The sequence below is a fragment of the Lissotriton vulgaris genome, chromosome 10 (assembly GCF_964263255.1).
Source record: "Lissotriton vulgaris chromosome 10, aLisVul1.2, whole genome shotgun sequence".
Taxonomy (NCBI): Eukaryota; Metazoa; Chordata; class Amphibia; order Caudata; family Salamandridae; genus Lissotriton; species Lissotriton vulgaris.
The window spans coordinates 943,802,952-943,829,710 of NC_141698.1; the positions used below are offsets into that span (position 1 = coordinate 943,802,952).

Sequence of the window (26,759 nt, forward strand, 5' to 3'; positions counted from 1 at the left end):
TTATAATGTCCCTTTAACCTTTGGGTTTTTTATGAATTTTGAAGGTTTTGTTTGATTGTATTTTCTAACTAGAACGTCTCTGTAACCTTTGGTTTGTTTAGTTTAAAAAAATATATATATTTAAGAGATCTGTATCCAATCACATGCAGCATTCACCAAGGTTACACTTTCAGCTGCCTTAGTCGAAACAAGACTTTATATACCTCCCAAGGATCGTCCCATTCAATTTTCATTGGCTTTTGTGATTATTTTAATACACTCATCAACTATTGGCATATCCCCGCACAACCATGTTTCTTGGAACAAATTAGTGTCACACACAACTACAGTTTAGAAGAGTACAGAATTGTGGAACTGCACAGCGTACTTTACGAGTACCGTCAAATGACCACTACGTAGTTGTCCAACTCGCAGCATTCCTTTTGTGACATAGAATCGTAAGTATAGTATACTTTGCTATGTCCTGACGTATGTGTGTAAAAAGGTTTGTGAATTGGGCCGTACTTACTTGTGAAAAGTTTGGCTGTCTTGCCATGCATAACAAAAATGTTTTGTTTTTAGGTATGTTTATGTAGCGGACGTTGTTGATCAATCAATCCATGTTTTGGAAAAGAATGCCAACTGGTCTCTATCTCACGTGAAGGTAGGAATTTGATTCTTAGCTCTATGATCTATGTATGTTTTGAAACTCACAGAACTCCACCCCCCCACACCCCACCCCCCTTTACAGGTCAGGAATCAAATGAAAAGTTAATCTTGGAAATGTTTCAAATGAATCGAAATAAAAAATGTGGCCTCCTACTAAAACCTGACCTCTGGGCTCCCACAGCCTATGGGTGATTCCTAAAAATGTAATAAACTGTAGCAAATAAAACAGTATGTTAAGACCTCAAAATTGTTATTGTGTATTTTGGGACATTCCACTATATTTAAACACACACAAACCCGCCCAGCTTTTTACACTTTCTGCATGAGACCTGGGACTGAATGCATCAAAATATCTCAGAATTGAGTGAGTCTGTCACCGGTCTGTTTCAAGAACTATGCTGACATCACATCAAGATCTGTGGGTTCATTAAACAACAATCCTATACATCCAAATGTAATGTGGAAATCTTGATTCTGGTGAAAATTGGCTTTGTGTCCAGAACCTTAAAGTCCAGGTAGTAGAACGCTGTTGTCTGGCCATGGTGCTTAAAAACTGTAGTAGGGTAACAAACGAGGAAGAAAATAGGGGGTACATCCTTTTCCCCTTGGTTTCACTAATAAAGAACAACGTGGACAGACCCACTAAGGAATCCATATACCAGGATGCCTTGTTGATATACACTGGAATATAGAGAAACCAGCAGGTTTGTAAGAAGAACCCTCACACCAACCTAATTTGTGGCATGCTTCATCATTGGGTTCCCAGCTGTGCTTCAATGACTGGCCACATTATCCTTTGCCACACCACATTTCACTTCTCTTTGGTCCTGAAGAAAGCCTCATTATTTCAGTTGAGGCTGAAACATGTCGACCACCTAATGGGGATAATGAGGACCAATTTTCACATTTACAATAACCCCGCTCTGTTTTTAACTGTGTCCTAGGACCCCAGGAATAAACAACATCAGCGACCCTTTAACTTGGTTGAGGCCGGTCACTCCCCACACCGCGCAGCTCCACCTGACTGCGCCCGTCCCCACTGCTGCTGAGACTGTCAGTGCTCCAGTGTTCGAGTCCCCCATGGGCTGCTACTTTTCGCTCTTGGTATTGATTGGACTGTGCTGTTGTGTAACCACTGTATCACATTTTTGTTTCTTTCTACTTCTCTGCCTACCTGTGTCCCCGCTCTCGCCGTCCCCCTTCTCTGCCACCCCCCTGCGTCCCCGCCCCCCTCTCTTCCTTTCCCTTCGCCTTTCCCGCCGCTGCGCCCCCTGCGGCCCTGCCCTCACTCCCATTGGCTGTTTCCCACCCTCCTCCCAGCTGATCCGCCCTCCCACCTCCCTACTTACAGAGGCCGCTCTGCGCCTGGACCAGCCCCAGCGCCAGAACCCCTGGACCGCACAACAGCCACAACGACGCCAGACTATGCTACGACACTAGCACCCTCCATGCACTCAACAACGCTCAAAACCACAGCGGCTTCCAAGCCACCCCGAAATGCACCCACGGACCTTTCTCCTGACGCACCTGCAGCCTCACCTGCGACAGTCACAAAACCCCCGAAAACCGGACCCAACCACCTCCGCTGCATACTCCTGAACACTCGCTCCGCACGCAAACACGCCATTGAGCTCTGGGATCTGCTTGACACCACCGCCTCCGCCTGGTGGAATGACTCCTCAGCGCCCGACATCGCGATAGCCGTCCCAGAAGGCTACAAGATCTCCCGCAAGGACCGCAACAACCGAATCGGAGGAGGAATACCATAGTCCAGAAGTCCAGCCTCAAGGTCTCCACCTACTCAGACGACACCCTCAGCACCGCCGAACACCTGCACTTCCAGATCCACACCGACCCTATCACCACCCTAAGAGGAACACTCGTCTACAGACCCCCCGGACCCCGGGCTCAGTACAGCGACTCCATTGCCTACCTCGCCAGCACCCACGCACTCTCCTCCACGGACTACATCCTCCTGGAGGACCTGAACTTCCACCTCAAGAACTACAACGACATGAACTCCGTCACCCTGATCGACAACCTCGCCAACCTCGGCCTCAAACAACTAGTCACAGCACCCACCCACACCGCTAGCCACACACTTGACCCCATCTTCACCACAAGCACCCACGTGTCCTTCGAACACACGACCGAACTCCACTGGACTGACCACCGCTGCGTAAACTTCATCTTCAAGAAACCCACCACACACCACCGCACCAAACAACTGCGCCGCCGCTGCTGGAGCAAAGTCACCGAGAACCAGCTGACCACCACCCGCGCCCAGAGCCCCCCCACCGACCCAGATGACACAGCACACAACCTCAGGAAATGGATCACTGACTGCGCCAACACCCTCGCCCCGCTCAAGAAACCCCCAAAGAACGGCACGAGCAAGAAAGCTTCCTGATTCACCGAAGAGCTACTGACCTCCAAGTGAGCATGCTGGAAGCCAGAGAAGACATGGCTACATGAACCAACACCGGACAGCCACGCAGCCCACAAGAACTGCACCCATAGGCATCACCACCTCATCAGATTAGCCAAGAGATCCTCCTTCAAAACCCGCCTGGACAACAACGCACACATCAGCAAAGTGCTCTTCAGTATCGTGAAGGAACTCTTCAACCCAAGCGGCAACACCAACGACATCCCGCCCTCACAGGAACTGTGCAACTCGCTGGCTACCTTCTTCCACCGCAAGATCACTGACATCCACAGCAGCTTCAACATCTCGACCTTTCCAACAACACCAATCCCCACCAGCCCGATGAACCCCACCCGTATCAACGGCCTGACCTCCTGGACCAACGTCAACGAGACATGCAACTTCATGAACTCCATCCACTCAGGATCACCATCAGACCCCTGCCCACACTACGTATTCAACAGAGCAGACACAGCCATTGCACCCCAACTACAAAAGGTCATCCCTCAAGACTGCCACTACCCGGAAAGCTGTTAGCACACCGAGATGGACGCCCCTCTTAAGAAGCCCAAGGCAGACCCCAAGGAACTCAAGAACTTACGGCCCATCTCCCTGCTCCCATTCACGGTGAAGGTAACCGTGAAAATCGTCAACACACAACTGACCCGCTACATCGAGGACAACAACATCCTAGACCCGTCCTAGTCCGGATTCAGGAGACACCACAGCACCGATATAGCCCTCATCGCCGCTACAGACGACATCGGAAGCCAACTAGCCAACGGCGAAACATCAGCCCTGATCCTCCTGGACCTGTCAGCCGCCTTCGACACGGTCTGCCATTGCACCCTAAAGACATGCCTCCAAGAAGCCGGAATCCAAGAGAAGGCCCTCGACTGGACCGCATCATTCATCTCCGGCAGAACACAGAGCGTCCGCCTCCCACCCTTCCGATCCAAAACCGCTGACATCCTCTGCGGCGAACCAAGGCTCATCCCTCAGCCCGACACTGTTCAACGTCTACGTGGCCCCCCTCGCACAAGTTGCCCGCCAACATGACCTCAACATCGGCTCCTACGCAGACGACACCAAGCTCATCCTCTCCCTCACCAAGGACCCACACACAGTCAAAACCAACCCCCATGAGGGAATGAAGGCCGTCGCCGAATTAATGAGGAGCAGCCGACTGAAGCTGAACTCAGACAAAATGGAGATCCTCATCCTTGGTCCGACCCCCTCAGCCTGGGACAACTCCTGGTGGCCGACCGCGCTGGGAACAGCACCGACACCCACTGACCACGCACGCAACCTGGGGATCATCCTCGACTCCTCCCTCTCCATGTCAAGGCAGGTCAACGCCGTCTACTTCTCCTGCTACTACATCCTCCGCATGCTCCGTAGAGCTACAAGTGGATCCCCACCTAAACAACAAGAACAGTGACACAGGCCCTCGTCAGCAGCAGGCTAGACTACGGCAATGCACTCTATGCCGGAATCCCGGCCAAACACCTGCGACGACTGCAACACATCCAAAACGCCTCTGCCGACTGAGCCTCAACATCCCTCGCCGCAGCCACATCACCCCTCACCTAAAACACCTACCCTGGCTTCCCGTCGACAAGAGGATCACCTTCAAGCTCCTCACCCACGCACCCAAGGCACTCCACAATACCGGACCAGCCTACCTCAACAGCAGACTCCGCTTCTACACCCCCACCCACCAGCTCTGCTCCGCCAGCCTTGCCCTCGCCGCTGTCCCCTGCATCAAACGGACGACCTCGGCAGCAGATCCTTTTCCTTTCACGTGGCCAAAACCTGGAACACCCTCCCTACCCAACTACGGCAGACCCAAGATCTGCTCACCTTCATAAGACTCCTCAAGACCTGGCTCTTCGAGCAGTAGCAGCACCCCACTCCCCACAGCGCCTTGAGACCCTCACAGGTAGGTAGTGCACTTTACAAATTCATTGATTCATTGATTGATTGGTGGCTCCCAGAGACATTTTTAAATCACCACTTCGAGTACCCTTCACACCCAAAAATCAAACCTGCTCCACTGTAATTCTGGCGACGAAGCTCAGCTGGGTTGCACTCGGCAGCAAAGCTGGGAACTGATGAAGCATGCCACCAACTAGGTTGGTAGCTGAGGGTTCTTCTTACAAACCTATTCTTTTCTCTATAGTCCAGTGTATAACACTGAGGCATTCTGGTATGTGGATTTATTAGTGGGTCCATCCAAGTTTAAAAACTGTAGCCTTAATTAGGTAGTACTGTACTACAAGTGGTGCAGTCTAAGTCACAGAGAATTACAGATTGAGATATTTGCTGTATTACTGAGACCAGTCAGGGGTGTGGGGGCTCAGGGGATGTCTGATGTATCAGGGTGTTTTGCAATCTAGCACTTTTAACGTGGGAATTATTTGCACTATTAGATGTCTGTAGTGATGGTGCAAGGATTACATGATCTGTATCAATCGTTCATTCAAAATCTTGTCACGGGCACGGCTGCCATTTTTAATGGGACTGACATCTACCAATGAAGTCCCTGTTAATCTTCACCTGTGATTTTGTGTTCCTTTTCCATATAACAATTGACTACTAGTAGATGGAGAAGATCCTACTTTTGACTGTTGGTATCTTCTGTCTGTCTTTGTTTATTGGAGATCTATGAAGATGTACAGCTACAGAAAGACAAACCTAGAATGTTGTTAATCCAGCACCAATCAATAATATGGGTGCAGTGTTTAAAGCGCATTGTGTTTACTGTGGTGCATATATTGAGCCTATTCTGACAAGAATGTTTAAAGGGTGGAATTCAAGATTGGTGATCTGGTTAGCATCCATTGTCCTGGGTACAATTTGAAAGGAAGGTCAGTGTTGATCTCACCTACTCGTCTGATGGAGACAAGTAGAGAATAAGTATGATTTTAGATGGTTGCTAGTGGACCAAAAGTAGAGTGTTTAGGTTACATGGGAGCTTATTACTGTTAAGGTTGTGGCTGGTGACAGGTTGATGGCAGAGATGCATGGTCTTGAATGTATGTTATCAGGGGAGTCCTCAGCTTCGGACTGTTAGACTCAAGATGTGTTATCAGTGATAGAACTGGATGTTGTCCTCTTCCATAGAGATTGAATTCCAATATGAATAACAGGGTTGTATCGGAGGGTGGTGATGAGGCTGGTGCCATACAAGCATTTCACACCTGTGATGAAGTTTCTTTGGGAACCGATAACAATGAGAGCCATTGTGACCTGGTACATTTAGGTTAAAGTTCAAGAAGATCTAGTAGAGTTCTGCAGAAACCTGGATAATTGGGTGAATATTTTCTTTAGTAAATCTTTTTATGGCTTAGGTCTATCATTGTTTTACATTTATAATCATAATTTTACTATTTCCACAAACCACTTAAAGGACAATTTCACCCCAAACCCTCCACAAGCTTTTTAACATTCTATCACCATTTTCTTTATGTGACTAACACGTTTTCAATATTGTTCTCTCAACTCTCAATGTATATCGAGTTTCACCTATTTGGCAATACTCTTTTGTATCAAAAGGCAACACGTTTCTTTCGTTTGGAATATAATATGATTCAATTAGATCTTATTATGTCCACTTGGCTAGACTCATGTCTTTTTTCCGCCACACTACAGACTATGTTTATATTGGTTATACCATCAATTATTGTTGGAATGATATCCCTTTAGAACATGGCTAGTGTGAAGATGAGGACAAATAGACATTGTGCCATTTTTACACTAGCACCTAATAGGAGGTCTATTATCTTTCCACTGTCTCATATGCTTTTGCTTCCATGTACAACCAGGTTCAACCTTGTCATGCTAGGCCAACAGTAATAACTGGGCAATTAGTGATTGCATGCCTTACTCCTCATTTTTAGAAATGATCTTTAAATCGAGTGAAAAACATTGGAACCACCTGGAGGAAATGCTACCTGTGTAAGTGTTTTTTACCTCATCTGCCAGTGCGTTTAAATTACCACATTGATTCGTTCTTTGTCATTCATTTTTTTTCTCATTTTTATAATTACTATAACTTTCCTACACACAAGCAGTGTGACTGAGTTAAATGCTCTCTTCTGAGACCTGCTACAAGCTTCAGGTAATGAGTTTGAAATGCAATCAGATCAGGTTATCCTTCCATCCTTCCGCAGTCCATAATTTGAGTGCCTTTTAGTTGAGATATTGGAACTAATGTTTGTGGAGAAGAACATATAAAAATACATTATTCTGTACAAATAACCACCTCTGGATGCATTTAAAGTTTGGTGGGTAGCTCGTCATCCCAGCCCACGGTTCTTCTACCCCATTTAGAGGCTTCCAGAGGCAGCTTGCTTTACCTTCAGAAACCTTTAACATGAAGGTCTGCCTGCTACTAGGTCATTAGTCCCAGGGATGGTTGCTATACCACATGGGGCATCAGTCACTATATTTCACTGACCAGGATCACAATGAGAACGACAAGGCAACTAAATGTTGGCCATAGCGCTTTGGGATAAAACTCCCTGTAATTCAGGGCCAATGATAATTTGTTTACAAAAAACAAACCACCTCTTTGGGTTTCAAATTTTGAAACTAAAACTTTGAAGAAGGCAAAATTACCACTCTCTATCGATGCAAGGAAGATTATAAAGATAACCACAAGGCATGCAGAGATTCCTAAATGAGCAGGTAGTTTTTCTGAGGGCAGCGGGTGCCATACCCAGAGCAAAGACTTCGCATCTTCAAACGGTATTGAACAATTATACCAGTTATTTTGCAGTCGTTGCATAATACAGCATGATGCCCTATGTCCATAAATGTCTTTTGTATCTTTTTAAACAAGGTGGTGCACGTGGATACATTTTTGGATAATTTATGCGTCGATCCAACAACAGGTGATATTTGGTCAGGATGTCATATGGATGCTGAGAAAATACTTAATTACAATCCTGAGAACCCCCCTGGATCTGAGGTTAGTTTAAAAAGAACATAATATTAAAAATAATTGTTGCATGTACCAATGACAGTGAAATAGAATCAAACATTTTTAAATGTATGAAAGACTACGTTTGTGTAAACCTGCATGTCTTCTTGATCAAAACCTTTCATTTACAATCCGCATTTCTTAAGAACAGCATATCAAGAAAGCAAAAGTAATAAATGGCCGGGATACTTACCAGTAATCTTCATTACTCCAAGTCCTGGACTTCCTCCTCACAGTCCCTAATGAATGAGTATGTGTTCTTGACCTACAGACATAGTAGCCAAGCCCAATCAAAATTCCTTCCCCCAAGGTGGCCACCAAACACCCAGAAGACCATAAAGGAGGAAATGAGACTTCCTGAAATAACCAAGCCGAAACCAAAATAAAACAATAAAAAACAAAAGGAATTAACCCAGGAAAAAGCGGGTGGGTTACAGACTGTGACAAGAAAGACAAGGACTCGGTGTAATGAAGATTAACAGTAAGTACCCGGATCATGACCTCCTCATCAAGTCCTTACTGAATGAGTCGGTTTCCAAGCAGGAAACCATTGATTTTGAAATTCTGAAAAGATGAACATCACACATGATATGTCCATATTCAAGGTTTAATCTACAATAGATACAAACATTAAACAGATGTAATTGAAGATAACACATGCATACCTAACTCTGTCATTGCCCCCCACACCCCCTCCCACCCAGGAGGAGATGATAATGTCAGGAAAGTATGAAGTTTGACCCAAGTCTCAGCACAGCAGATATCCTTAAGACTGGCAACTTTAAATACTGCCCAGGAAGAATAGACTGCTGTGGTAAATTACTTCTTCGCTGTCCTCCATTAAATAGAATGTACCATGACATCAAAGAATGCCTGGGTGTCTCTCTGGCTCACAGTGCCTCTCTCTGGCTCAGTGTCAGTTGTTGAACTCAGGCTGAGCTGCTTGGAGCTTGCTCCTGGTGGGGCTAAATCTTTACTTCCTATCTTCTCCTACTCATCTATCCTAGAAAAGAGCTACAATAAAAGATTATCTAACTCTACAGCTGGTCTGTGTATCTTCCTTTACCACAACTCCCCCAGTTGATCTACCCTGGACAGAAGAGGAGCGGTTCTGACCGGCCAACTGATAGGCAATAGAAATGGTCAACTTAATCCACTGGAAATTGGTAGAGGATTGTTTCAGACCATTTCCTGCCAGACCAAAGGTAACAAAAATGGAGACAGATTTGTGAAAAGAAGCTGTTCCGGCCTAACAAATAGCCAAAGCTCTGTGAGAATCTAACATATGTAAATCTGATGTCACTGAGGATGAGGAAAAAACAGGTAGCACAATGTCTTCAGAACAGTAAAAATTTGTCCGACTCTTTGGAAGAAAAGAAGGGCTGGGACGAAGAACTACCTTGTCAAGGAAGAACCTCAACAAGGGAGCAGAGGTCAGCAGAGTAATAATCTCACCAGTTCGAGACCCTGAGCTAATGACTACCAGAAAAGATACCTCTGCCAATGAAAATTTGAAATGTGTCATGGACAGAGGCTCAAATGAAGGACCAGGGGAAGGTCCCAGCAGGAACTGAATAATGAATATTAGGGCACCTGAGAGAAAAACTCCTACAAAGGTGCAACTAAAAGAGGGTTTGAATCCCGAAGAGCTCGAACAGAAGCCCATGGACTTCTCAAAGTCAAAACTCCGAATCCCACAAGAAATCCATCTCTCAAGACATCAAGAATCCGATGAGGAACACAAGAGTAACGGGAAACATTTCTTGAGGCATACCGAGCCTCAAAATTATTCCAATGTTTACTGTGTGACTTGAGAGTAAACTGTCTCCTAGACTGCTGGTTGGACTCGGCGACCTCTGTCGAACAACATTGAGAAATTAAAGTTGAGTTTTCAAATGCCAACCCCCCAGGTTCAACCTCTTCAGAGTGGCCAGGGAGAGAAGGGGGAAGCCCAGGAGGAGGAAGAGAGAAGGGAACTGCCAGTGGGGAGAAAGGGACAATTGCCAGAGAAGTGAATACACAGCCTGCATGACCACCATGGAACCACCAGCAAGACTTCTGCCTGATCGTCCAGAATGTTTCCCACCACCTGAGGAATTAACTGGAAAGGAGGAAAAGCGTAAAGGAGTCCCTAAGTCCAGAGAATCAAAAAAGGCCAGTGGTTTCTTGAGACAAAAGCAGGCTGTAAAATGCAGGGAGCTGAGAATTCTCTCTGGTTGCAAAGAGATCCAAAATTGGAACCCCATATCTCTTTGTAATCAAAAGAAATAGACCCAGAAAAATGCACATCATCAAAGAGGACAGGAAGTAGCGGCTCTGGGAGTATGCAGACTCATTCTCCTTCCCCTGAAGATAAACTGCCCTGAGAGAAAGAATATGAGTCTCTATCCATAAGTCTATCTCTTGAGAAAGAAGACACAGAGCCCTAAGGGCCATACCCCCTGGCGAATGACATAAGATCAAGCTGCCAGATTGTTAGTCTGAATACACACATGGTGAATCTGAATGAGGGCAAGAAGTGAACCAGAGCCCTCTGAATGGCATCCAACTCCTTCAAGTTGGAGATGAGGCTCTTCATTGAACCACATTCCCTGTGCCTTGTATACCTCAAGCCCACTCCCTCAAATCCATGGAAAGCACTGTCTGAAAGAGAGGAAGCACAGGGTTCCTCCAGACCTACCTCTATCTAATCACCTATGCCTCCTAAAACCATTTTCTCCAGTCCAACAATGGAACTGTTGCTGATGGCTCCGGATCAACTAGTCCAAGGTATGATTCTTTCCCTCCCCCCCCCCCGTAATCCACTTATCTGACCTGCCCCTAACCATAGCTTATAGAAGGTCAGGAACTAATACCCACAGTTTGAGAATTGTTAACAGCCTTAACCTGGAGATAGTCAGGGCTACCAATCAGCCTCCTTGGATGAGGGGCACCCAATGTAGTACCCTGTGGGTGACCCACTAAACCACTCTATCTTCCAACCTACTCGTAGCAACCTCCTGACAGTACATAAGGCCTGTCACTCCTAGGAGACTTCTTCCTACCTCTCTTCCAATCGTCAATTCTAGTAGACCCCCCTACTAGCCCTCATCCTCTAATTATTTCTCCTATTCCAACCCTCACCACCTTTGACCCTTCAGGTTTACAGACCACTCCCTACACCCCTAAGGGCTCACACAAGTCTTCCATCCCAGGCCACATTACACTCCCATCCGATTTAATGAATGCACCCTCTTGCCTTGAGGACAAACTTGTTCATCTTAGTCAATACCTTCAGCTAGTTGAAGCAGCTCTACTGAACCTTATATACATCACATTGAAGCTGGAAAGCTCTGGATTCCCAACCTGACCTCTTGGGTTAAAAGAACCCCATACACAATATAATTCACCAACATGGGGAAGGCTGAACTACTACTGGCCTGAGACATCGATCATTGAGAATTCAACAAACATGCACTGGAGAGCTCGACCCCATCTCAATCCCACCTCCAGACCCCTGAGGGTTACAGACCATCTATCTGATGCTGACATTCACTCCCTTCTGTTATCATATACCAACACACATAAGGATTCAGCACCCTCGCCTGTCTTTATCCAGACTATTCCCTCCACCCCACTGAAAGAACCCAGTCTGAACGATAGAAACATGAACACGTACAGTCTACTACATTTCCCGATAACACACCAAGAAGCATTAGTAACCAAATCGCATTTCAGGTCTATGCTCCTTAACTGCAGGTCGGAGGTAAGACTTGCAGCTGACATCCCTTATCTTATTGCACAAGACCATGACATCCCAATCCTAACTGAAACTTGGTGCAGTGATTTCTCCCCTCCCATCCAGGACATTCTAGTTCCACCCAACTATGATCTCATCAGGCTGGATATAACTGGAAGAGTTGGGGGCGTGAAAGAGTGCATTTACCGCTCCAAGGTCCCTTTTGGAAAATGCACAAACTGTTCCAGTACACTCTTGTGAATACCTAGGTATTGAAATATGGAACAATGACAAGATTGTGTGCAAACTCCAGACAATTTACAATTCCCAGGAAATAACCTACCTTACATTAAACAAATAATGGAGACCATTTCCTCTAACACGGACCAACACACCATACAGATTTTCCTGGGGGTTTCAACATTCACTGGAACGACTCAAATGACCCCATACTGAGCACCTTCAAGGCCTTACTTACAGACCTGAACCCTACCGAGTCATGTGATGGCCCAACACACAATAGAGGCTCCACCCTCGATCTAATCTTCGCTAAGGATAATGCCAAATACTTCAATCTATAATCCCCTGTGACTGGTCGGATCACTACCCTTCCTTCCTCATCTTGGTAAAGGTGTTAACTTGAAAGAGCCAAGCTCTTAAACCGAGACAATGGTCTGGAGACTAGGGAAATATTAATCTAACTGATCTAACTTCTAATAGTAACAATTTCCTACCTCCTCCCACAAACATGACAAATGTGAATGGTCTTACCAAACATTACATACAATCCATGTCAGACATATGCGATATGATTGCTCCAAAGCAGCTAAAAAGAATACCAAGTACACACTTCAAACCATGGTTCAACTGCAACCTAAAGAGGAAGACACAAATTAAGGCTTGCTGAGAGATCATGGAGAATCTCTCCCATCTTACAACTCGAACACCTGAGGTCGGCATGAAGCTCCTACGACAAACACATACGAAGTTCCAAAGCGGACTACTTTAGATCGCAACTAATCAATTCTAAAAAGATACCCCAAAAAATATTCGAAATCATCAAACAACAAGCAATTTGCCAATCTAACCATTATTTTGTAGATACTGGGTCATTGCCAAGAGGCAATGATTTCTCTTCCTATTTCATTGAAAAGACAAGTAGGATTGAATCAGAACTGCAACTTGCTTAACTTCTGCTCAGCCAGATCCAGCCCTGCCTCTTTCCAATGCAGCACATGGTGGGGTCCCCATATACTGGTTATATTACAAAAAAGAATGCTACCTGGAATGCCTTCAAACTCCTGGATGAAGCGGATAAACTCACAACAATATCAATGAAACCCTCCAACCACTTTGATGATCCTCTGCCTGCCAAGCTTAGCAAAGAGCTTAGATCTTCCATACTCCCTCTACGGACTTAAATTGCCAATGCATCTCTCTGTCAGAGCATGTTTCCTGATTGCTTAAAGATAAGACGGGTACTCCAGTTAAAAAAAAAAAAACAAATGCAGACTTGTCTGACCGCCACAATTTCATCTAATTACCAACATCCTGAAATTAATATGCCAGCACCTCGGCAACCATGTTGAGCAGTTTCAACTCCTACACCATTGCCTATCTGGCTTCAGAACGTGACATAGCAGTGAAATGGCTCTGACCCATATTGTCGATGATGCCCTGGGATTGCTAGATCAGAAGAAACCCTGCCTGCCTATACTTCTTGATCTCTCCTCGGGGGTTATCTGTATGGTCAAACATGACAGAATGATTGACGTTCTTGAGAAAAGGATAGGGCTAGCAGGTGTTTTAAACAGGTTTGCTTCCTTCCTTCATAATAGTGCTCAAGGAATCAATCAATCAAACCCTATCTTACATTACTCTAGTCATGATTGGAGTACCTCATGATTCCACGATGTATAACACTATTCAACTTGTTCTTGAAACCTCTTACTGAAATTCTGAAGCTCTCAAACATTCATTTTGAGATGTACGCTGATGATGCACAATTGTATTTGAAACTTTTCTCACCTGAAGATATAAAATTCTCGAAAAAATTGAAATGGAGGGAAGAGGAAGAATAGGGTCCATTCATTTCCCCTTTCTGAGTAACTAGTGATCAAAAGAGAATGGACACTGGTATCCGCAAAAAAACCAATAGTTTTTTGTATCGCAAACCCTCATAGACTTCCTGGGAAATGTCAAAGCGGTATATCTTTTCTCCGCCCCATCAGGAGTCTTGGCATAGTCATCGGGTCTACGATTAACGTGCAAATGCCTGCCTCACCCGAGGCTACATCTGGTATTCTGCAGAAGTGTCCAGAGATGAAAAAAAGAATTTTTAAAAAAGGTAATGGCTAGATCAAAAAAATGAAAATTTTTTAATAAGTGCAAAGAAATAGCCACTCTTAGTAAAAATTCAATGTTGATATGTAAGTAGCTGAGTTATGAGGCTACTATATCTTTCCAGAGGTGTCGACATGTTTCAGCTCTCAGGGCCCACAGGGGTCAGGGGAGCTTTCGTCAGGACAAAAAACAAACATAGAACAAAAAAGGAGAATCGCTATGTCTAACGCACACCCCTTATGTGTGAGTTACATTACAGAAAAGCTGGAATTTCCAAACTGTAAAGGGAGAAAAAAGCCGACAGATACTACTATCAGATGATGCAGTGGTCAGGTGGTAAATTTGCAGACTCCACACGTGCCACACGGATAATGTCCGGTGACTGGCATCATATGTACATCTCTCATTGTAGGTTTGTTTGGCGTTTTCTTCGGTCTTGTATGGACAAGGACATCTTTGATATTTTTCGTTCTCTTGTTTGCGAACCTAGGCTTCGGCCACTTCAGAGTTCCTGAGGTTAGGATCTGCCAGTTTTTTCTTATGAGTCTCTGGACATCATAAGTAGCTGGACAGAAAGTGGTAACACATGTGACCAGATCTTTGCTGGTTCTTTGGGTGTACTTTGTAAAAGGCAGTCTCTGGGTTGGTAATTAGCCCGTTTCTCACATTTTGATATTATCATTATCGAGTCGGACACACAACATCAGGGGCAGTACCATTTGACTACTCCCTGACCAGCCCTCCTTTGTTTCTCCTATTCCCTCTCTGTTTTTTTAAAAATATACACGGATTAGCCTTAAAACTTAGGTTAGCCCTGACTAGCAAATAATGAATGCTTGATTATTGTGTGCTTATGCTTGCGAAGCTTGACCACTGCATCATCTGATAGTAGTATCTGTCGGCTTTTTTCTCCCTTTACAGTTTGGAAATTCCAGCTTTTCTGTAATGTAACTCACACATAAGGGGTGTGCGTTAGACATAGCGATTCTCCTTTTTTGTTCTATGTTTGTTTTTTGTCCTGACGAAAGCTCCCCTGACCCCTGTGGGCCCTGAGAGCTGAAACATGTCGACACCTCTGGAAAGATATAGTAGCCTCATAACTCAGCTACTTACATATCAACATTGAATTTTTACTAAGAGTGGCTATTTCTTTGCACTTATTAAAATTTTTTCATTTTTTGGATCTAGCCATTACCTTTTTTAAAAATTCTTTTTTTCATCTCTGGACACTTCTGCAGAATACCAGAAGTACCCTCGGGTGAGGCAGGCATTTGCACGTTAATCGTAGACCCGATGACTATGCCAAGACTCCTGATGGGGCGGAGAAAAGATATACCGCTTTGACATTTCCCAGGAAGTCTATGAGGGTTTGCGATACAAAAAACTATTGTTTTTTTTGCGGATACCAGTGTCCATTCTCTTTTGATCACTAGATATAAAATTCTCAACTGCCCCCTACTGAAAACCCAACAATGGTTAACCCGTAATCACCTCATGATCAGCACACTCAAAACGGAATTCCTCTTGATTGCCCCCCACAATCACTCTATCCTCATAGAAGAATGGCTGAAACAGCTCTCAGCTATGCCCCCCACATGAGTGACTGTACTAGATCATTAGACATAACGTTGGACAAATACCTGAATATGCAAGATCATATCCATGCAAACACCAGTGGAGCCAAATACCAATTGAACAAACTAAGGAAAATCAAACCCTAGTCATCTCCCGGTTAGATTATGGAAGTGCTACTTTTGCAGGCTCACCCAAAGTAAAACTAGCTCATTTGAGGACCACATTACACCAGACCTAAAACATCTAAAGTGGCTCCTATTTGAAGCAAGAATCCAGTGAAGATAGCTTGCAAGGCGCTTCAACCTTTTTTTTAATTTTTTTTATAATAAGCCATTTTATTGGATTTTTCAATACTATAGTAGCGTTACAAGCCTTTGCCTCATGCATCACAGTATATTCAATAGGAGATACAATTGTGGTTCAGAGGCATAGTATATCATTCATATTTATGCAGCAAGCATCGGGTAGTAATCAATGATGCACCTAAGAGCTTGAAGCTACCCCTGTGAAAAGTGCAATCTCACGTTCTCACACCCATGAGAGAAAATTAAACTATTTACTTGGGGAGCAAACTTCCAGAGAGATAACAACGAGAGGAGGGAGGGGTGGGTGTGTTCTGGTACTGCGATGGCAATAGGGAACACAGGTCCAGTGCATAAGTCAACGGCCCACTAAGGGAAGATGGGACGTCGGCGCACCCAACACACCTCTTCGTATCAGAGCGCCTCTGCAGCACTCCATTTGTGTACTGCGCCTGTCTATGCATCTACTGGAGAGCCTGCAGGTGCACACTTGTGCAATGTGATTGCTCACTTGGCTAAAAGGAGGGCCAGGGCTTCGAAGCTTAGGTGCAGCTAGTGTTGCTACCTAGGCTTGAATACGCCTAGTGACCAGGCTTCTCAGGAATAGATGTCTGGGAATACTGTAACTTCCCACAGTGCTGCATGAATGGTGTGCCAGTAGTGCTGCAGAAGCGGGCAAGGCCGGAACATGTGTAGTAGCGTTGCATTAGGGGTGTGACAGCAGGGCAAGCAAATTGTGACTTCGGGAAGTGGCGGTGGAGGTGCACAGGTGTTAGTTAGGCCCTGTGTAGTATGAAAAACTGTCTGTTTTGAAATTGTGCGTTTTGGGAGACGTTCTTTGGAAAATCTAGTGCTCTCTCCCACTCTTTATCATGAAGCGGACTCTTGAATTATTCCTCCCATTTTTGTCGATGTGTGCAAAGTGAGGCAGCCGACAATTCTCTTATGGCATTATACAGCCAGGTGATGAGGTGACGAACAGGATCCATAGTTAACACGGCTTGAAGCACTGGGTGTGTCACGGGTGCACAGCCACATACGTCCCTGAGGTGCTGGCAGGGGTGTATAACCTGCCGGTGGAGGAGGAACTGTCCCGGGGAGCCCGCTCTCCCCGGCCAGCTGATCAAAGGGGAGAAGTTGACCCCAGAGCAGGGAGAGAGGATGTATCATAGCAATATTAGCCTTTGCTATCATCACTTGTATGGGATGGGTCGAGACAGGCTGGGCTACTGGAAAAGCATGTGGCAAATTGCCAGCATCGGTAAGGGCCCAGACTCCGAGCAAGCCTCCCTAAGATAATGCCCTGCTGTCCAGTCAGACAGCTATTGGAGCTGCGCCGCCAGAAAGTATGCCTTGAAGGATGGGGCCCCAAGACCTCCCTGGTCCACCAAAAGCTACAGTTTGGCTAGGGCGACTCTTCTGTGTCGATTTCCCTATATGAGTGAGCAAAGAATGTATCCAGTTTTTTTAAAAAGGAGGGGGGAGAGTTAACCAGAAGATTTGCAAAGTAGTCTAGAAGGCGGGGCAGGATGATTATTTCTGCCAGGGCTATCTTGCCTACAGGGGCTAGGCAGAGAGACTTCCAAAAGCCTACTAGAGAACATATGCCCACCAAGGCCCTGCGATGGTTGCCTCAGACAGATTGCTAGGTGTATTATACAGACAGACACCCAGATAGCGAGGCGCCTGTGTGTCCCAGGCAATGCAAGAGTCACCAATGCGCACCTATTGTGATGGGAGGTCGGGGCGGAGTGGGTAAACAGTGGATTTCATCCAGTTCACTCACAATCCAGCCACTGCGGCAAAGTCCACCAGCGTGGACCGGAGACTGCAAGATCAGCCGTTATGTCCCATATGTAAAGGAGCAGGTCAATTGCGTACAGGGACACACTGTGGGTTGCACCCGCTAGTGGGATGCCCCATTTTAACCCCCCTTCCGGAGGCGCCTGGCTTAGGGCTTCATTGCCAGCTCAAATAATAGGAAAGTGGACACCCCTGACACGGTCCTCAGTCTATAGGGGAAGGAGCCGAGATGTGGCGGCCCAAACCAGTCCGGGAGATGGGGTTCAAGTACCAGTAGCTTTGAGTATGCTAAAAGTTTAGGTACCACCCCCATGCAGGGAATACTTTAAATAGATAAGGCAAGGTCAGGGTGTTGAACGCCTTCTCCAATTCAGGGAAACTGTCACCTTCACCTGATCCTGGACGTGGAAAAGATAGTGGATATTTTGGGAGGTGCTTTTCAGGGACAAAGCCATTCTGCTTTGAAAGCACGAGCTGCAGGAGGACTTGGGCATAGCAGTCAGCTAGTATTTTCCTTAGAATATTATATTCTGCCCCTAATATAGCAATTGACCTATAGGAGGCTAGCCGGGTATGATCTTTGTCTTGTTTTGGGATCGAGATCAAAAGGGACTCGCCAAGAGAGTGGGGAAGCTTGCCCTCCTTCAGGGCCGCCCTGTACATTGTCGCCAGCCAAGGGGCCATGATAGCTGAAAGTGTTGTAGTATTCTAGAGTCAAGCCATCCAGGCTCGGAATTTTCTTTTGGGCCAGATGAAGAATGGTCTGCTGGTGTGATCTGAGTCTAGGGAACTCCTCACAAGAATTGGGATTTGGGGTTGGGCGAGGTAAGCTAGGAAATGGTCTGGTAATTCCAGCTGGTTATTTAGAGGTGCCTGATACAGGATGGAGTAATAGTTGCAGAAGGCTTGTAAAGTGTCAGTTTGGGTACGGAACCTGCTGCCGAAGGGGGCGATCCCTTCAGTAATGGGGCGGGACACTGAGACCTGACAGATGAGCCATGCCAAGAGTGTGCCAGGTTCATTGCCCCTTCGGTGCATCCTGGGGGCATGGGCCTTAAAATTGTAGCACCTCATGTTCTCTAGGAGAGCTGTGTTAGCGGCCTTCGCCTCCACCAACCGTAATGCGAAGGGTAGCCAAGCTGCTCTCAGCCGCCTTTAAGTCTCTTTCAAGAATACTAAGGACCCCCGCTATCTGTAAATGCAGGTTCCCCTAGTCATAACATTAAAGGCGTCTTATTCCAGCATCCTACGATGTGGTGTTGTGATTTTCATAAAAGTAACAGGGGATGCTGGTCTCCTGCTGCTTGCAGAATACCTGATCTTCAAGACACTCACAGGGCAGCCTACAAGCAGGTGTGGAAGGTCAGGGGTTCTCCACTTGAGGGTCATAATGTGTGTGTCCTGGTCAGAAATTACTCGGCCTAAGTAGTCCACATACTGAATTAGGGGAACAATCGTGGTAGAGCAAAAAAAGCAGTGAAGACCCACATAAAGGGTATGCGAATGGAATGGAAAGAGTATAGTTTAGATGTGGGATGATTAGATTTCCAAGCATCCGTAAGGGACCAGTGATGTATCCAGGTGTGGAAAAGTTCTGTCTGAGTGTAGGGCGAGAGTGGGGAAGGGTAGGGTGCGCCAACCTGACAGGCTTGCGCAAGGCACTTCACCATAACACTCCTGTCTACCTGAACAAAAATCAAAAAGAAAACTTAATACCACTCGTTCTCTGGTCTAGCCTCAAGAATAAGGAGCACACTGCCTCCTCAAACCAGGACAAACCCCTCAACTACCTGCTTTAGAAAAAGAAGTAAAAATGCTTCTGATAAATAGTTTCCTTTACTCGACTTGACTATTTTCCTTTGGACACCTCCTGATCTTGGATCTGCCAGGCTGTTTGGTATATTGTACCTTTACTGATGCTTGATTATTCCTTCTTACATTTTTTCCTGCATGTATGACTTTAGTGCTATATGTATAGTACTCGGAGATCCTGACAGGTCATGTTTGTGCTATATTAACTCCTCAACTAATGAGAGAACTTTTTCTGCAAGGTTGAAAGGTCCAGCCACCACTGGAGGTCTGTCTGAATCTGATATGTCACTGGAATGGGGAAGTTTTGAGGATGGAACCCAGTAAGACAGTAGGTGATGCACCAGAAGTTCCAAATCGAGTCACCCCTATGGATGAAGGGCAAGGTGGAAGCCACCTCTCCTGGACTCCTCATCCAAATCCTTGCAGGCTCCTAAGCCTGCTGCAGCAGAAATGACAGATGAGACTAGCCTGGAAATTCTCTCTCGCGTCAGAAAACCTAGCCCCCCTCAAAACCGAGCCCCTATGAACTTCAAGTTCTGAGACTGATGGAATGAGGACTTCTTGACGTTGATCAGAACTCTGTGCTCCTGGAGGATTTTGCAGATCAGCTGAAAGTCTTGTTCTGCTTTGAGAAAAGAAGAGGACATGATTAGCCAATTTTCCAAATATAGTAGATACACTCTTATTGCCAAGGCATGGCGTATACCACCAATGGGGCCAGGAGCTTAGTGACAACACGAGGTGGTGAGGCCAAGCCAAAGTCAGCATTTGGAATTAAAAACAGAGAAAAGCTACTGCAAACTTGAGGAACTGCTGTGAACTTGGATGTATGGAGAGAACCCCAGATTGGTTCCTGCCTGATCCTGATGCTGTGGAGGAGGAGGTCAGAGGTAGTTTTGATCAGGGCAATGATTTGATTCTAGTTCTTCAACATCAATGGGAGGATCAGGGGTTTTCTCCTCCTGCTTCCACATCCAGTGAGTATGATTTCTTGGTGCAATATCATTCTTTTGATGTGGAGTCTCTTCCATTTAATGAAGCTATTCGGAAGGTGCTTTCCTATCAGCTGAAAGAATCGGGAAAGCAGTCTTTACCTCGTTTTTTTTGGCAAAATGCTACCTGCTTGAGAAATTTGCAGATGAGTTTTTGGCTAATGTTAAAGTGGATAACCTAATGGCTGCTGTGTGTTCCCTAGGAACTGTCGGATCTGAGGATGCCCTGCACTTGGAATGTATAGATACAAAAATTGAGGGCGCTGTCAAGCGTTCATATGTGACCTTTAATTTTGTGGAACTTTAATGGGAGTAGGATTCTCTCTTGCTCTGAATGCTGCCTCCACAGCACGCTCTATCATCTGCTGCATAACCTCAACAGATGGTATGGTAGAAGCACCTCTTCACTATCCGGCTTGTAAGTGTAACACCACTCTGCTGCAAAGAATATTATCGGGAGCATAAGGCACAAAGGAAATGCCATGCACCTCCTGAAATAGCCCAGTTGTCATGGCAACAATACAGTAAATCACAGAACTCTCAAAACTGAGAGTTCAACAAATTAGATTGTGAAAAGAGAGAGAAAACCATCAGTATAATTCTTCCTTGAAGAAACTCTCTCCTAAATGGGTGTAACCAAGATATCTCAACCCAAATAGGTGAATATGAGAGTCGTCCTTTTCGCTCTGAATCCCCCCCCCTGTTTTTTGATTGATACTGAGGGTAACTGACTTCGATTATGCCCTGGGCTCTGCTTAACAGACCCAGGGTCAGTGCTCCGATTTCAAGGTATATGGTAATTGAGTTTTATAGCCTAGCTGTAATTCACTAGTATATAATACGGCATGCAGGTCTAGAGGCCCCAGTAGACTTAATCCACTTAAGTGTGCACTACTGTGTTGCCTGCTGATATTTTCAAGGCAGCCCTGCTTTTCAGGCTGCCTTTACATTACAATTATATGCAAATGGAATTAAAGGTACTTTCAAAGTCTCAAGCTACCTTATGTTTACATATAAGTCACCCCTAAGGTCTCCCACAAGTGCCCCAAGGTGCCTTTTAACTATAAGCAGGGACATTATACAATATTTTTATATGGTCTGGTGAGGGACAACCTACCAATATAATTTTTCCCCATTGTAGCACATGGGCTCCATAGGCTAACATAAAAATAAGTATAACTATTAATAGGAGCATGGTAAAAATATACTTCAAAGACTTAAAATAATAGAGTAAATCCAACAACTTCCCATTGTTAAATTGTTTATGACTATTACAGAAAAGAAGTTATAGAACTTTCTTTCTTGTGAGCAAAAATCCAGCCTTTCCAGGAGCCCTTCTATGATTGGCCAGCCTCTGCCAAGCTGAGCTAAGCTGTCTTAATGAGTTGTGTAGTGGCCTGTTTAGAGAGAGAGGACTTCCTGTGAAAGGAGCGCTGCAAAGCACAATGCAGAATAGGGGTGGAGTAGCTGGTCTTCAAAGGGAGAATGCCAGTGTGGGGCAGCACAGGCTTATCCCACATCCTGCACCCCCAGCCAGACAGGAGCCCCAGTATTTGGATTTGCCGGGGGGCTGGAAGGGGAATTCTAGCCAAACCAGTGGGACAGCGTAGCCTGAAATAACCATCCAGGAGAGAGTTTCTTCATTTTAGATTTTAGAAGAAAAGTGCTTTCCGGATCAAGAATATGCCACTCTTTGGAGGAAGTGCTTGGTCAAACACCTGGGTGGCACCCTGTATCCCATTGGTTAAGGGTGTCACTGTGCTTGCCACTCTGGAACTCTGAATAAATATGGGAGAGCTGCCAAGCAACTCCGATCTCTGCCTAAAACAACAAGGACTGCCCTGCTGGAATCCTGATCTGCCCCCCAAGGATTGCACTCTAAAGGACTGCACCTGCTGCACAATCTGGAACGGCAGCCTAAAGACTTTGCCTGACTTTGCAACGGTTAATGAGTGGACTCTCTAAAGCAGCAGGTTAACTGAGCTCCACCTTCATCATCTCTACCAGGGAGGACCCATCTGGAGTGCGTCCAGTGGACTTTTAAGGATTTTGCAAGATGAAATGTGCAAAGCTTCTAGACCCTTTAATTGAATTTGAACCCACAAGAGGAACTTCATGAAGAAGTTCCAGAAGTTTGAGCAACTTTGGTAAAAGGCTCCATAGGGTGACTGAGTCGTCGTCGAGAGTCAAGCCGCAGATGTCAAACTGCAACGTGGCCTGGATTTTAAGGTTGTCCTGCTGAGACCTCTGGAGCTCAAGACTTCCAGGATTTGATGAGGACTCGTGCTGGACCAAGTCAACAACGATGAGACGAATCCGACCTGGCGAAAAGCCTTGCTCGACGTCTAGGGAAAAAGCTCTGAAAAAGTTTCTAAGTACAAAGGTCAAATTTTGACCGAGGCCTCGTGATTAGTGTATCCAACCTGTGCTCCATGACGGTCGGCCTCAAACTTTCACTTTGTCCCGGTCAATCGCTACCAGATGTTCCAAGTTGGCGGTTTTGTTTTTAAAGCACTAGAAAGTGTTTAATCTTTAAATATTCATATATCCAGTTCCGTACATTGGACTTTTGTCATTGTGGTGTCTAGTTTTTCATAAAAATATAACCTAGTTTCATAAATTGGTATTAGATTTTTATTGTGTGATGTGTCTTACTTATTTAATGTATTGGTGTTTTTGAACATCTTCTGGGAATTTAGTGGTCATCTTGGAGGTAGAAATTTTGGTTGGGCTAGGTAAAAATCTCTGCAGGTCCAGAACTCTTACTCATTTAGTAAGGACTGGACAAAGAGGACATATTATACTCCATTACCACGGAGACCTGCAGCAGCCTGTGATTGACTTTCAGGTATAGAACAATGATACTCAGCTGGCCCCAAATTTGGAGAGGAAATAAAATATAGATAATTACAAGAGGTTGTTGTTACTGCTTGTGCCAGGATGTTTACAATGGTCTAAATTGTATTAATTTGAATGGGTTGTGATGATTTTATTGCCCTGAAATCCAGTTGATGCATACCATAAATCCAAGATTGCAAGCAAGCAATTATATGTACACATACTGGTTCAAAAAGACTCCTTCTTATATAGCTTAGGGTTTCCTTTTTTGTGTGAATTTAATGGCAGTTTACCATTGTTTATGTAACCTTCAGACACCGGTTTTTAAGTAACCTGCAACTGTTTTTCCAGTGTTTACAAAGTATGTTACTTTTATTAATGCATGTTTATTCTGAATTCTGCATTTAAAACATGCATTTTGCTGGATATATTGCTTCTTTTATATTTGAAATTATGTGTGAAACACTTCTGTTTGGTGCTGCTAAGCACATTGTTTATTCTGTATTGATCCATATTTTAATCATATTTACTTCCAACTTCCCAGGCACAGTCACTAACTAACACGCTCGCCGTATCTCACATTTTCAGTGATGTCTTCACATTGCGTTAAAGAAACCAACACCTGCACATTCATTGGAGGCCAATAACCCAAATGCCTCCTAAAATATTTGATCTATCATTTTCAATGACATTATTAGTTTGGTCATTGAATGAAGAAATGCCTTACCGTGGACAATTGAGGACTGAGGTAACCCACCAAGAACGGCATTGCTGCAATCTAGTCGAGAAAAGCCTAGCACATTTGCAATAATTTTCAATTGTGGTGGAGGGAGTGTTTTTTTTTGTTGTTTTTAGGGAATGTAGATGCAAGTTGGCTTGTTCGGTTATTTTATTAAGGTAAGGAATAAGAGATGGTTAAGAGTATGGGTGCAGGAAACCACTAGGTTCTTAGATTCCAAAAAACACACCTCAATAGCAACTCGATGGGTGGGTTGGTTGAGGTTGGTGTTAAACCTACATTTCATGAGGCAGTGTGTCCCAAGATAAGGCACAACATGAAATATCAAAATACAATCAAATAAGGATCAACTTAATATATGAGTTCTAGGGCAGAATTAGAACATTTAGAAAAATGTATTACAAAAACTGAAAAGGTACAATACAGACAGTGTAAGGAGTAATGCCCAAGTTCTTGCCATTGTTAGAGGGTGGGTTTTTTTGCCCACAGGAACTGACACTGAATGCGATATCTGAAATAACAAAGTACACTCTAAGAAGCAGGAATATAGTCCGGATGGGCACTATATTCAAACAAGTGAGTAACAAGTGTCAAAGACACATCGTTCATCAGGAATAAAAACACGCAATCTTGCAAATATGAAATCACCGCAATTCAAAGAGAGTGAGAGAAATTGAATATCAAAATGCAATGAGGCTGTGTAACCTTATCTGATGCTCAATCAATCTGTAAAAGAATCAGCTGGGAGCACCTAATGATGGATTACACTATATGAGGTGATCAATGAGCTGGTCAATAGACAGTCCTTTTATACAGTTTTAATGAGGAACTGGTGACGGCAAAATCAAAATATTACGTTTTTTGACACCAGAACATACCAAAAGCTGGACATTTTATCGAAAACAAATTGTGTCACTTCTCGGAAAGTTTGGAAAGCAGAACTTACTGGAAAGTACAAAGTTTATCAAAAGGTTATCATTTATTTTTATTTTTGAGCCATGTCGCTGTCTTAGTTTCCAAAGCTAGCAAAACATCAGGTGAGAAGTTGCGGAAGGCTGCGGTTAAAACCCACTCCTACACTTAGCCCATTGTGTTCTTCTAGATGTCAAATTCTTCCCGTCATTTCTTCATGATTGTGGTGTACAGTAAGATGGGCACATAGAGGATAGGGGCTCGGGGACTTGTTTATCAGAAAGGCAGTGACCTTAGGTTAGTAGCCCTTACAGGAAAGACATGTAAAGTTGCAGAAGGCATGAGGCCTACTGCGTCTGTGGACTCTCAAAGCAGGGTAGACAATTTATCATGACCCTCTCTTATGGGCTGGTGGGCACATTTGAGACTCTCATGCTTCAGATGTAGACTCTCTGCAGGAGCCTACCAGCACTTACATCACAGTCCAGTGCAGTTTGACAGTGCGGAGCCCAAATAACAGAGACCCATACATGCTAACACTCCTGATTCAGGCGGGAGAACTACGATTTCAGCCTAGTCTCCTGATTTTTTCCGTACAGAAACGCAATTCCTCCATGGGCTTCAGCCGGCAGGGGCTTTTTTTGTGCCACTCTGAGTGTGCAGTGACAGTAACCTGCTTCTCCAGCCGTGGATGACACTTGCATCAGGCTCTCTGCTGCCATAGTGCCTTCTTGGTGCTCCTTCCTGGCAGGTGAGGAACAAGCATTTGGAATCCAATAGGTCTCACATTTATGCGAGTTTGAGCTATTGGCATTGTGAATGACAAAGCCTTTTTATTTATGTTTTGTTTTTTAAAACGCATGGTCATTTACAATGGCAATAGCTTAAATTTGTGTAAATGCGAGACCTATTGCTTTGCAAATGCTTGTTTTAGGTTTCCCTCGACTTCGTTTTACTAAAATTTGTTTAAGTTGGCCTTAGAACTCTGTGAACTTTTCCACTGGTAACCAGTGCTAAAGTGCTTGTGCTCACGCAGCTAAACATCGAGAATTTGATTTACACCTGGTTGGCATACTTAATTTACTTATGAGTCCCTTGTAGAGTGATATACCCTATACCCAGTGACTGTGAATTACATAATTCTAGTGGGCCTACAGCACATATTGTGCCACTTAAGTAGTTTCTTAAAACATCTCAGCTGTGCTGCTGCAGCCTAAATGCAGTTTTAAAATGCCAGGTTGACTTGACAATGTAACTTACTTGCCAAGCCTTAAACTCCCCATTTATTGCTTATGTCACCCCTATGATATGCCTTATTTAGCCCATAGTGCAGGGTGCATTGTAATTAAAAGGATGGGCATGTGCTCTTATGTTTTACATGTCAGTGTAGTGAAATACTCCTAAATCCATTTTTCAATACTGTAAGGCCTTTATGTCCCATAGGATAACAGTGGGTTTCCTTATTAGATTTAGTAAGGGCTACCTTTTGATTAGGAACAGATATTATTTCATGTTTGGTTATATGAAATTGTAAATAAAAATCCTCTCTAATGGCCGGTTTTAAAATTACAAATTTGAAAATGCCACTTTAAAAAAGTTGCTATTTCCCTACCGTTAGCCATTTGCTGACTGCAGCCTCCTCTGTGTCAAATGCCTGCAAGA

The 26,759-nt window shown here is 44.7% G+C and overlaps 1 protein-coding gene across 2 annotated transcripts in view; it reads left to right on the forward strand.

The window, feature by feature from the left end:
• LOC147689043 (serum paraoxonase/arylesterase 2-like) overlaps nt 1-26,759 on the forward strand; it is a 385,360-nt gene that overhangs the window by 349,353 nt on the left and 9,248 nt on the right. Inside the window, exons 7-8 of one of the 2 annotated variants that reach the window (XM_086941931.1) lie at nt 562-643; nt 7,923-8,051. In XM_086941931.1, coding sequence (XP_086798057.1) covers nt 562-643; nt 7,923-8,051 — 211 coding nt within the window. The remainder of the gene's footprint in view (nt 1-561; nt 644-7,922; nt 8,052-26,759) is intronic. The other variant, XM_086941932.1, reaches the window with a different exon arrangement.